General features: G+C 38.9%; 1 protein-coding gene across 2 annotated transcripts; it reads right to left on the minus strand.

The window, feature by feature from the left end:
• Positions 1 to 4,668: 4,668 nt before the first annotated feature.
• Positions 4,669 to 9,407, minus strand: LOC147632152 (protochlorophyllide-dependent translocon component 52, chloroplastic-like). 2 transcript variants are annotated; one of them, XM_086808784.1, is made up of 8 exons: positions 8,653 to 9,407; positions 7,508 to 7,695; positions 7,314 to 7,380; positions 6,754 to 6,900; positions 6,056 to 6,262; positions 5,750 to 5,937; positions 5,471 to 5,515; positions 5,016 to 5,122 (listed from the first exon to the last, which is right to left on the minus strand). In XM_086808784.1, the coding sequence occupies exons 1-7, from the start codon at positions 9,256 to 9,258 to the stop codon at positions 5,476 to 5,478; spliced, it is 1,443 nt and encodes a 480-aa protein (XP_086664910.1). In that variant the 5' UTR covers positions 9,259 to 9,407; the 3' UTR covers positions 5,016 to 5,122; positions 5,471 to 5,475. The 2 variants fall into 2 exon arrangements, with proteins under 2 accessions (XP_086664909.1, XP_086664910.1); XM_086808783.1 differs by lacking the exon at positions 5,471 to 5,515 and having other exon boundaries at positions 4,669 to 5,122; positions 8,653 to 9,406.
• Between the last annotated feature and the right edge of the window lie 3,780 nt (positions 9,408 to 13,187).

Genomic DNA, 13,187 nt, shown 5'->3' on the forward strand with positions numbered 1-13,187 from the left:
AGTAGATTCTACAATGTCTTGCAGGTTCTTGAAGGCACGCTCTATTTTGTACATGCCTATTGAGGTAGCTGTGATGATGCAAAATGGATGGATTGAGCGAGTGGCAACAAGCAAGCATTGGAGCCTAACAGACCTGTGTCAACACTTTAGCATCATGGGCTTTGACAATGTGGAAGAGTCAAGTTTCAAGTTGATGAGAAGAAAGGTATATCTGATTCCACTACATGTCTAGAATTAACCCTTACACTTTCTGGTTATTGTGCCACTTTCTATATTTTTACAGATTGGGAAGCGTAAGGAGGGGACAACCATGGGAATTATGTATAGGAAAATATTTTGATTTTTCCTTTGATTGCAGAGGGTGGTTGAAATTGACGCATTTGCAGGGAGAGGCGGTGGCAGCAGAGACCAGGCCAAGGTCCATGGACATGATGCTGCGTTGGCGCACTATCTTGGTCGGCTTCTTGTGGATGGCATCACCATTATCCACAGGGACTACACCCCTCAATCTGCCTTCATTCTCTTCTTTTGGAAAGCCCTCTCTAAGGTGCTCTATGTAGCCTCTATGGTACAGAGCACCAAATGTATAGTTCTGATTTAAAAAATCCCTTGCCTCCTCCTTCGATGTTTTTGGTTCTAGATTTAGGGGTAAGCTTCTTGCTCGTATAGGTATTGCCAAAAGCATAGGCATAGAGGATCCTCAAGAAATAGCCCAATCACTCCTTGAGCACACTCTGCCCACAATAACAAGAGAAGGAAGCTCAATATTGTAAGAAAGCTTTTGTAAAGATGATGTATCACTTCTTATTATGAATACAATACAGTTTTTACAAACTTATTTTCATCAAGTATATCATTGTTTTTTCTAGTTTGTACCATCAATGTTTTTGTGAATGCATCAGAAATGACCCTGGGAGCCTAGGGGAGAGTGCCAGAACAGTGCGAATTTTGAGCCTACACCGCTGCTGTAGAGCCCAAATTCGCACTATTTTGGCACAGCTTTCACATGATTAAAGCTATTTTTATCTTATAAACTATTGTTTCTCACAATTAGTGTACTCAACTTCATCATCAGAAATGATCCTGAGTGGCTAGGGGAGCAGTACCAGAACACTGCGAATTTTGAGCCTGCATTGCCACTGGTAGAGCCTAAATTTGCACTATTCTGGCATAGCTTATCCAGTCCTCTAGGAGCAATTTTGATACATTGGATGATAAAAACTGTATTTTCACACATGATTAAAGGTGTTTTTATCTTGTAAACTAGTGTTTCTCATCATTAGTGTACTCAACTGCATCAGAAATGATCCTGAGTGGCTAGGGGAGCAGTGTAAACTAGTGTTTCTCATCATTAGTGTACTCAACTTCATTATAAATGCATCAGAAATAATCCTGAGTGGCTAGGGGAACAGTGCCAGAACAGTGCGAATTTTGAGCCTGCATCGTCGCTGCAGAGCCTAAATTCGCACTGTTCTCGCATAGCTTCCCCAGTCCTCCAGGAGCAATTTTGATACATTGGATGATAAACACTATATTTTCACACATGATTAAAGATGTTTTTATCTTGTAAACTACTGTTTCTCATAATTAGTGTGCTCAACTTCATTATAAATGCATCAGAAATGATCTTGAGTGGCTAGGGGAGAAGTGATTCTGAGTGGCTAGGGGAGAAGTGATCCTGAGTGGCTAGGGGAGAAGTGCCAGAACAGTGCGAATTTTGAGCCTACATTGCCGTTGCAGAGGTCAAATTTGCACTATTTTGGCACAGCTTCCTCAGTCCTGCAGGAGCATTTCTGATGCCTTGGGTGATAAACTCGCACATGATAGACACTCCATGTTAAACAAACGTGATGACACCAAGACATTGTAAGAGAAACTTAAAATTTTAATTATCAGAAGGTTACAAATGAAAGCCAGATAGGCTTGTTATAACAAAGGGGGGTTTGAAACAAAAGAGTTGCTTCAAAAAGAAGGTTAACATCTAAGATCTCTAGACCGTGTCTCGCTCACCTCGAATGCGCCCAGCTAGTTGCATGTTCTTGGCAGATATGGTAATCCTCTATGCATGTATTGCAAAGAGGTTGGTGTCTTCAAAAATCCCAACAAGGTAAGCCTCGGAGGCTTCTTGCAATGTATTGCAAGGAGGTTGGTGTCTTCAAAAAGCCCAACAAGGTAAGCCTCGGAGGCTTCTTGCAATGCTTCAAGGGCAATCCCCTGCACACGGAACTCTATTCTATATCGTTGGACAATCTCCTTCACTGTGCGAGCGAAAGGGGCTCTTCTTATCAGCAACTCAGTGTTCCTCTGATAAAACTTGATTTCTTGCTTTATTGTGATGCTTGCAATTGAGATTGGAGAATATGGGTTTGCCAAGCTCCACTTATAGTCAATCTTCTGCACTATCCTAACAAGCCAAGCTCTCCTTCACCAACAAATTGCATAAAAGATGATAAATCGCGGAAAGGAGGGTTTGCTCTTATAATGGAGGGTCAATTGGATAGAGATGCCCATCAACCCAAAGATCTACATTTTTCTCCTTGGCTAACCTACAAGCTTGGACAGATTGTGCATCAGTAGAATGGGTTTTTTAAGAGCTGCCATACTCTTCAGGAATACGAATGTGTAAATCAACCTTCCGTTTTCTAGCTTCACAAGGGGCTATACACACAGCTTGCAAAGGCTCCATAGCTAAGCAGAGGAAGAAGCTAAAGCAGAGAGATCCTCAGAGAGAGAGAGAGAGAGAGAGAGAGAGAGAGAGAGAGAGAGACTGTTAAAACTTTGCTGTTGGAAGTTTAACACAAATCCATTTTTCTAATTAGAAAATGATATTTTTGATATACAAATATACTAACATGGAGTTTTTCATCAATAAATTACATTTATGAGAAAATTTAAAAAATAATAATTTTTGGGGTCCCCACAATTTCGGGATCTCATGGATGTAGTGGTTCCTGACAGTTAGTTATGGATGTACTGGCTCCTGACAGGCTTATGACCTGACCCTTGAAGTACAAGATTTTTGGAGGAAAAATTTTATTTTCATTATACATATTGGTTGGGTGGTGTTTTTTCATCTCAAAATGTAAAAAAATAAAAAATAAAAAATTTTCACTTTTTGGGGCCCACCTAAATACGAGAATGTTTTGTTGATGTGGAAGGGAGATATGGTGGGAGTTAATGAGAAAGGAGATTTCCAACTGACAAGAAAGATTCAATTTGTAGAGAGTGAAGATAAAAAAATTCATACATATTGGTTGGGTGGTGTTTTTTCCACCTCAAAATGTAAAAAAAATAAAAATTTTTATTTTTTGGGACCCACCTAAATACGAGAATGTTTTGCTGATGTGGAAGGGAGATATGGTGGTAGTTAATGAGAAAGGAGATTTAAAACTGACAAGAAAGATTCAATTTGTAGAGAGTGAAGATAAAAAATTCATAAAGTAAGAGAGAAAGTATGAGAAAAGTCAAAGTAAGAGAGAGAGTATGAGAATATTCCCTTTAAAAAGTGAAACTAGGGAGATATGGCTGATGTGGCAAGGCAAAAAATAGGGATCATCATAGCCTTTGTCTCCCTTAAGCCCAGCTTTTTAAGCTCTAATCCCTGAAAATTAGGAATCCTTAGGAGGCCCTTTTTGGGTCCAAAAAATTCCTAATGGAGGAAAACAAAAAAAAGGAACATGATCCCTTATCCTTCTAGCGATCCATAAGTTGTGTTATGCTGTCAATTTTTCTATTTCTCCAATCCCTACTCCCCTACTCCCTACATCCCTTATCCTTTTAGTGATCCATAAGTTGTATTGTGTTGTCAATTTCTCCAATCCCCCTGCCCCTCCACCCCCCAAAAAAGAAATCTCCCAAAATTTTCCCAATTTCCCCTAGTCTCTCCAATTTTTCGTGACTTCCCCTTAGTCCCTCGAATACTCCCAAAGTGCACGCAATTTCCTCCAAGTCCCAATTCTCCCAAATTCTCTCAATTCCCCCCAAGTCCACCAAATTCCCCAATTTTCCTCGATTTCTTCCAATCCCCCCAATTGAAACGCTCCCTATATGTGACTTATGCACCATGAATTATAAATCTTTCAATGTTTTAAATTGAAAGATTTCTTCCAATCCCCCCAATTGAAACGCTCCCTATATGTGACTTATGCACCATGAATTATAAATCTTTCAATGTTTTAAATTGTATGTTTTAAGTACATCCATGTTTTAGAAAAACATGGATGTACTTCGAGTCTCACTCCCGTTGGATAGATCATATTTGGTCTCTTGGGATTATTCTTATGACGTTAAAAAATCTTCTTTCTTTCTTTCTTTCTCTCTCTGTGCCATCCTTCAGGTCTTTTTGTAGACGTTAATAACCCCCCTCTCTTTCTTGTATTCTTATAAATGCTTGTGCTGGTATAAGGACTTCTTCTTTAGCTTGGTTTGATGTTTCTTTTCTCGGATGACATTTGTCATAAGGCCTTCATTTATATATTTGGTCTCATAGGTACTTAAACCTTCCATAGACGTTAATAGAACACACTCTCCCCTCCTCTCTCTCATATGCCACCATCCTCCATATTTATAGATTGCATACATTCTATATCATGTTGGTCTCATAGGCAATTTTGGCATTCCACAAACATCAATAAAGCTTTCTTTCTATCCTTCTTTGGCTCAGTCATATTCACATAAGTACATGATGGTGGAATCCAGCATCACCCTCTTGTTAATATAGTACCAAGTTACAAAAACATGAGTGCAGATTATTGCTATCAAGTTACTCAAACTAGAATTAAAGTTCCTCTACCACCTTCCAGTTGGCCCAAAGCAGCCATGGCGGCTTAACTTACAACATTCAAGATGGCAATATTACTTCACAAGAGCGTGATTGTAATCATGGAAATGGTATGTTTTCTTGACAAATTGTGACAACCACCTTGAAGCTAAGGAGGAGATCACAGCCCCAACCACGAGTGGGATACTCCAATTTCTCAACTGTGGTATTGCAGGCATGACAGCAGCAGCTCCAATAATTGCTGCTAAACCAACAGATAAAGCCTGCAGGAAGACTTCAGCACCCTCAAAAAACCGCATTGCAGCTTTACAATGGCGACACATTCTCACATGCGCCCGATACCTGAAAGAGCCCCCCACTTTGTTATTAGACTGTCTATAGCATGGACTCACTACTTGAGTAATAAGCCTCATTGTCTCCCTCTTCCCACACATGCACGTGTTGTTGAATGGGTACGTATGCATAAACTCAAAAATTAAAAAACGTGTGCAGTACTATGCATATGTGTTGATCATTGTGGAGTATCTACGTGAAACTCGGCCCATTCTAGAGGTAGTCATCACCGCATGTGTGTGACCTGGGACGACCCTTGATTAGAGACACCATAGCCAGGGTAGCTTCTAGGGGTCTTGATTTTGTGTGCGTTGTGCGTTGTGTGTGTGTGAGAGAGAGAGAGGGTTGCATTGGCACTTGATTTAGGTCATGTAGCTCCCCTCTACTTCCATGCAAGGCACACTGAAACAAAAAAAAATATCCCTTTCTTGTCTCTCTCTCTCTCTCTCTCTCTCTCTCTCACACACACACACACACACACACATTCTTGCATGACACATACACATTCTCTTGTAAGTGCATATGCCATAGGTAGGTACAAAGATACTGCACTGTTCCTAGTGGCATGTAGTAGTGCATTTGAACATTGAAAATTGAGCAGTTCCATTTTATTATATTCACAATATCACACCATACCTATCCATAAGCTGCTCTTTGGGAGGTGTTGGAGGCAGACTAGTGTCCCTACCAGCTCCCCAATCAGGTGCACCTCCACCATAGACTCTCAGCCATTTTCGAAATGCAATCACAAAAGCATCTGATGTTGTTGGAACGTAGCAAGCTTTCTCCCATTTTGTGTCGCCGATTTCATCCAGCTTACGCTCCTCCACGACAAACAACAAAAAGAAAAGGAGATCATTGTCGATATGCTTCACTTCAATATAGCCACCCAATATAAGTATTCGAGATGAGTACAGAGACACAAAAGTACAGTGAGCTTACTATCTTGTGCAGAAAGTACAAGTCAGAATCAAAGACAAGCATGTAATTCATATGGGTGAACCATTGTGGGATCAGGTAATCTGTCCACAAGGTAAAATTTCTACGAGCAGCCCATATTATTTTGCTTTGGCCAGGAGACACTGGAATGCAAATAAACACCAGAACAGTCCTCTTCGGTTCTTTCCGGCCAGCTGCTTCTCCATCTTTCTATTAATTTTCGGCAACGAACAAAAGGAAGAAGAAGAAGGTAACTTAGGTGAGTTTACAAGTACTGCAAGAAGCAAGCTTCAATGATGCGATACACAGGTCTCCATAGCTATGAAACTGTCTATGATTGGTGCTCAATCCATAATTCTGACTTGTTGCAAGATTTACATATATAATCCATGATTCTCACAAATTGCAAGTTTAACATGTGTGTGTGCGTGTGATCTGTAATGTAGCAATTATTCATTATGTATGCATGTTTCGTATGTATGCAAGAATGTTATGGGATAGAATTTATTTTCTTATGTATATAAGTGCATATGTACTTGTCCATGTACACAGGTATGTGTATACATGTGTACGTACAGATGTACTGCATATGTGTACGTAGTAAATATGTATGTATGTTTATATGTGTACTTCTACATGTGCGTCACGTGTACGTAAATATGCATGCATGTATGTATGTATGTATGGCTCGATCAACTGACCTCTTCAATATTCATAAACTGAGAGTCTCGAATTAGAATGCAAGGAGCCATAAAGGTGGTCAGTCCCCTCTCTCCCACTCCAATATACCCGGACTTGTTTATTTTCTCCACTTTGCAATCTAAGGGTGAAGCCATGCTTCGAGAGGCCTGATCAGATTGGAAAAATATTTTCACTTGAATGAGTACTAGGACAACTTTTAAAAAGGATAAGGTTCATAATGATTCCCTAAAACAGTGTCATTAACCACACACAAAAAAAGGGAAAAAAAAGAGAAAAACTGCCAAAAGATGAAGGAATAAATTCTAGTGCGTAAATTTTTACAACAAGGAATACCGGGAGCAATGTTCTAAAAAAATGACATTGTAGTGTATCTGTGTACGAGCCAGAATTCAGAAAAACTAACTGAGATATTAAGTAGCCCTTGCTTGAAAGAATGATTTTTCATATATTTTAGTTATACAACATGCATATAGTAGAGATTTGGAAACAAAAACCGGGTAGACTTAACAGTTGTCCTTATTTTGATTGGTTGAAAATATGTTTTTTTTCGAGCACTGACCAGGATTCCATGATGTGAAAATGGAACGTGTGCTGGATCCATAAGGTTCTCGATCAGCTGGTCATAGCTACCAGTGCAAAAAGAAGAAAAAAGAAAAAGAATTATTTCCTAGAGGCTAGGCTATTCAAATCAAAGCCATGGCTATGGTGCCTACAAGTGTAATTCTAAAAAAGATGAAATGGAAAAGTATGAACCCATAAAAGAAGTCTGTCGAAGACAATTCATTTTTGAAGGCGGGATCTGCAAGTGCAGGGATAGATGGAGGTTGTTTGATGTCCACTATGTTCTTGAACGCTGGCCTTGTGTCTGGCCAGAACCAAATGATACCTTCCTGCTCCACACTTGGATAAACAGCTACACAAGCACGCTGTGATTTCCAGACCTGCAGAGTTAATTAACACATCTCTTAGACGAAAGCTTGCTGTGTCAGCCATTCACGGTGTTAATATATTAATGACAAGGCATGTAGTAAGTAGTACACAACACAACGTTCGACAACTGGTTCTCATTTGAATTTGTATCAACCATATTGCACATTACATAATTACACTCAACCTAGGGCCAAGGTGGTCAGAAATGTTAGGTAGTACAGTACTTACTATATGTGTGGTTAGAATTGTTAGGCAAGGTACTTTTTACAATATGTGTATATGACTAGGATAAGGTGTGTTAGGTACAATGTCTTCCAAGGTAAGAGCACACATTATGCTATATATGAATTTTTTTTTTTAAACACAGGCTGCATGTGAGCTCCATGGAGAAATACACGTGTTGTAATAAGCAAGGTTATATTTTGACAGGCATCATGCCCATGTGTGGGTATTTTGGTCATAAAATACAGTCACTTATTTTGAGTGCTTTGTCAAAAAATAAGATAAAATATAAAAAAACGGGCACTACGTCTACTAATCCAGTCATTTTGAAAGGTAACCCAAGCCGTCAAAAAAAAAAATCCTCGCCTATAAAGATAAGGCATATGGATTGCTCACTAACCTAGCTTTCCCATGCCCCAGTTTAGGAGGAGTATAGGGGGGCAACAAGAGCATAGGAAACTATAGGTCATTGATAATTGTGCCAAAATCCGCATAATAATCATGAAAAGACATGCAAACTTGGCGTCATACTTGTTGGTACACTCAACCATGCAAAGCGTGAAAACCTTCACACATTCAATACCCTAATTTTCTGATTGCACACTGAACTGTGCCGTGAGAAAGCCCACTAGTAAGGTCTACTAGAACGGAGCAGGTAGATTGATTGAGGAGTTGTCCTTATTTTGATTGAGAGCAGATCACTTACTTACGATCGATGTTTACAAGCTGGGGATTCGAATATTTACCGGAACGCCATCAGCAGGAGCTTGCGGGATGAGGGTGCAGCTTCCACTGCACGGGGCGAAACACCATCCATGGTAGGAGCACTGCAGTTCACCATGCTCACTGATCCTTCCTTCTGAGAGAGGGGCAAGTCTATGGGGGCACTTGTCATCCCAGACCTGCCATGTTTCCCCTTTTCTGTCCCACCATACAACCAGCTCTCTCCCCATGATCCTCACTGCAGTGGGCACCCTCTTGTCAAGCTCATCTATAATTGCAACAGGATACCATTGTGAATTCCAATCAAACTTATCTTCCTCAATATCATATTGCGCCTCTTCAAGGGACCTCGACTGCCCTAACTCTAATGTGGTTTCTGCATCTGCTACAGACTCTGCGCTCATGGCGGAGACCTTCCATGTTGCAGAAGTCCTCTCACAGTTGGAAATTAGGGTTCGGTGCTTTAAGCTCTTCGACATGGAAGCTCTGATCTCTTTTCTGGGCGGCTGGAGGGAGCTAAAAGCTGCATTTGAGAGAAGGGTTGGACTGGATATTGCTACGTTTTTGTAAGACAATGGTGGAGGAGAACTCACGAAAGGTGAAGGAATATGCAGTCTAGTAGCCGCCATGAGGAAACCTTGGTGATAATCAAAGCAGGATAGATACGTAGAACCCCTTTAGTACTGCACAATTCTACTGTTGCTCATCAGCATGGGATACCACAGTAGATGATGAACTTGTTGAGGAAACCTTGGTGATAATCAGCATGGGATACCACAGTATGTGAAACGAGATGATGAATTTGTTGAAGAAACCGCGCGCCATTGAAAAAGATGGTCGTCAAGTCCATGGTTCTCGAAGGTTCCATTATAAGTGCTTAATTTGACTTTTAGGGAAAGTGCCAACCCAAGGTTCCACACCCATAGACTTGCCTTCAACTTTCTTTTGAAAAAGGGGGCATGAGAGAGGGGAAGCTTGCGTGTATGTGAGAGACATGGAGAGATTACTATGCAAAGGAGAGAGAGGGGCTAGAAACCTTTGGAACGAGAGAGTCTCTCTCTCATGTGTGTGTGCTTTTCTTGCTATTCAAACTCATTATTCAAGGCATAAATTCAGACAATGGATTCATGGAGTCAAGAATTCACACGAATCCACTTCTAGATGATAGAGAAAATAGAGACTCCCAACAAGAATAGGCCATAGCCCCCAAAAATACATAAAAGTTGGTTTTCCTTGCACGGCACACTCTTATTGCTCAAAAGAGAGTGTCCATAAATTGAGGCTAGCGTTAAAGCATATAATGCTTTACAAAAGTATTAAAGTTTGAATGTTCAAGTCTAAGCTTGATAAATCCAGGCTTCCAAATCAAATCAAAATGTATACAAGCTAACACAAATATATACAAAGCTTGTTTCCAAAAAATGTGTGCATCCTCCTCAATCTTCTAAATCCTCTTCACCTATAAAATAACCAACAATAAATTGGTAAACAAATATTCCATAAGTATACAAAAACCAGAAATCACCCTTCCATACACACCAACTGTAACGAACATTGGAGGTCCCAAACGTACTCAATGTATACCAAACATATTTATTTAATATTTAAAATGGTGTTACCCATGATATTAACATACTTTGGTATGACATAAAGGTAATCTAAGCATCCTCGAATTATCTAAGAGGATAGAATAATATTTTTATGAGCTTAAAATAAATTCTAATAACATTCTCTTGCTTGAGTTTGCAATTGCCCTCAGGGAAGGCACGAAAATATTTCTCAAGCACCCATCTTGCATCTTCATGATTAGAATATTTCTTTTAGATGCAAAAATGGTGGGAATTACTCTTTTAACATAAAAACAAACTTTCTTTTCCACAAAATTCAGGAAAATTTTACCATAACCTCCTTTGTATGACTGACTATTTCTCATTTTTATCATTCTTTATTCGACTTTATGTAACCCAAATTATATTTATGGAACTCTAATCTACATAATTTTTTGAATTCAAGAGAGTAAACAATAAGAAGAGTTTAATTAATCTCTTAGTTAATCTTTCTAGGATTAAGAAAGGCTGGAATGTAAGAAGGGGGTGGCCTTTTCATCAAGGCATAGCATTTGAATTTAATTCAATCAACTGTAAAACATAAAAATCAAGAAAACCATAGATTTAAAAATTATAAATAAGAAAATTAGCTTACTTGGAGCTTGTAAGCTCTCCTTTGGCTTGAGGGATTGAGGGTTCTACTCTTGTTTGAAGCAAGAGTGGCCACCAATTCACTTTGGAGAGGATTAGACCAAAAACAATTGAATTATTAAGAAATTCAATGTAGATGGCTCAGGACAGGAGTAGAGTAATAGTGCATAAATACCATTAAGCCTATACAAAGGGATGAGGCTTCTAATTATAGAAAAAAGTGAGCCTCTAACCAAGCAAACTAATTCTAGAATTTTCCAGATCAGTTTGATTAATTTTTGACCATTTTTGGGTCAGTTCAGCTTACTTTTTGGATCTAGTTTTGAAATAGGAGAGAGGAGAGATGAAAATATCTCATTTTATTGATTAACAATTGGGGGTAATGATGAGAAAAAGGCACCTACTTCATGAGGGGAGATCCTCACACTGAGGTGTCAAAATTCAGTTTTCTAATTCTTTTCTTTGGTCCTTAGTCCACTCTTCATCTTATGTGAGCATTTACTCATTTTTGGGGGGTTTTTCTTTTATTCTTCAATTTATCTCCTCCCTAAATTTAGATTAATCTTATTGGTCCATAGGAACCTTAATCCAAAATTTTTAAAAAATCTAGACCCTTAGGCTAAGGTCTTTTGTGCACATTATAATTTCTTTCTAATGCACCTTAGGAATTTCTTATTGAACTTCTATTTCAGGGGAATTTATTTTAATAAGAATGGATATTTTTCCATCCAAAGATATCTAAAAATTAAAATACCTCTCTCTAGACTATTTTATCTCTCTAGGCCAAAAATGGTAGAAACAAGATCTTTTATTATTCTGAAAAAGAGGATTGATTAGAGGGGAAGAAACTGGACTTCTTGAGGGGCTGGGGAGGAATCTTACAAGTGAGGACAATGAAAGATTGTTTGTTATGCGACATGTGCTTAATGTTGTGTCACAAAATGATATATCCGCATGCAAAGATGATGTATGGTATGTGGATTCCAACTATTAGAACACTTGGTGTTAGAAAAACAAGAGAAGCTACAAAAATGCCAGGTAGTGATCATGGACATCAACGAAGGTCATGAAGATTTAGAAAATGTGTTGTTAATAGGTTGACGTATAATGGTTATGTTGCTCATTATTATGCATATATGGCTAAAGTTGTGCAAGATGTTGAACCCACATGTTTTGAAGAAGTTGTTGGGATTTTAGATTGGGAGAAAGCCATGGAAGGAGAAGTGGCTGCATTGGACGCAAATAAGACATGGGAATTGGTGTCATTGCTTGAGGACAAGAAGGGTATTGGATGCAAATGGGTGCACAAAATAAAGCACAACTCAGATGGAAGTATTAGCAGGTATAAAGCAAGATTGGTTACCAAAGGTTATGCTCAAACTTATGGCATTGATTATGAGGAGACGTTCAGCCCCCCATTGCCCCAAGATGGCAACTGTGAGAGCTATTATTGCAGTGACTACATCAAAAGGATGGGTTTTACAACAAATGGATGTTAAGAATGGATTCTTGCATGGTGATTTGCAAGGAATGTATATAGATCAACCATCAGGTTATGAAGATATGGGTCACCGTGATTCTGTATGCAAGTTACAAAAAACTTTGTATGGCTTGAAACAACCACCTAGAGCATGGCATGATAACACACCCACACTTTCCTCATGTGGTCATTAATGAATGTTACATAATACTTGCAGCCACCCATGGACATAGTTTTTGCAGTACCCCATACATCTGAATGCACATCTCGTACATTCCTGATCACATTTCTGTTATGTGGAAATACATGCTTCACATACTTTCTACATACCATCAACCTTAAACTTAGGCAGCCCTATCACAATTTCTTTAGTTTTCATAGACTTCATTCTTTGCACATTTACATGCCCAATTCGCTTATGCCAAATATTTGTGTCTGCAACAACTCCTGAATCCTGTGCAAGCATTGCAGCTTTCACTTCAGGCATATTTACATCTAGTGTAAACATTTTGCCCACTCTATTTCCTTTTGCAACCAACCTCTACTTGTCTTTAAAGTCTTCGACGACATAACAACCATTAGGGTTAGAGCGCACCTACAAAACCTTGCTCAATCATCTGGCCAATAGAAACCAGATTCTTATTTCTCAATCAACTTATGGCCAATAAATATAGATTCTTATGGCCAATAGATACAAACATTTGGCATAAGAGAATTGGGCATATAAATGTGCAAAGAATGAAGTCTATGAAAACTAAAGAAATTGTGATAGGGTTGATGGTATGCAGAAAGTATGTGAAGCATGTCAATTTGAAAAGTAAACAAAGCATGTATTTTCACATAACAAAAATGTGATAAGGAATGTACTAGATGTTGTGCA

Source organism: Cibotium barometz, chromosome 14, assembly GCF_041138505.1.
Source record: "Cibotium barometz isolate CiBa-2024 chromosome 14, ASM4113850v1, whole genome shotgun sequence".
NCBI lineage: Eukaryota > Viridiplantae > Streptophyta > Polypodiopsida > Cyatheales > Cibotiaceae > Cibotium > Cibotium barometz.

Coding starts and splice junctions, on each gene's coding strand:
- LOC147632152 (XM_086808783.1), bottom strand. CDS start 9,258: ATGGCGGCTACTAGACTGCATATTCCTTCACCTTTCGTGAGTTCTCCT. Junction 7,696..8,652: donor CTCCTGCTGATGGCGTTCCG/GTAAATATTCGA, acceptor TTAACTCTGCAG/GTCTGGAAATCACAGCGTGC. Junction 6,263..6,753: donor AGTTTATGAATATTGAAGAG/GTCAGTTGATCG, acceptor GAAAATTAATAG/AAAGATGGAGAAGCAGCTGG.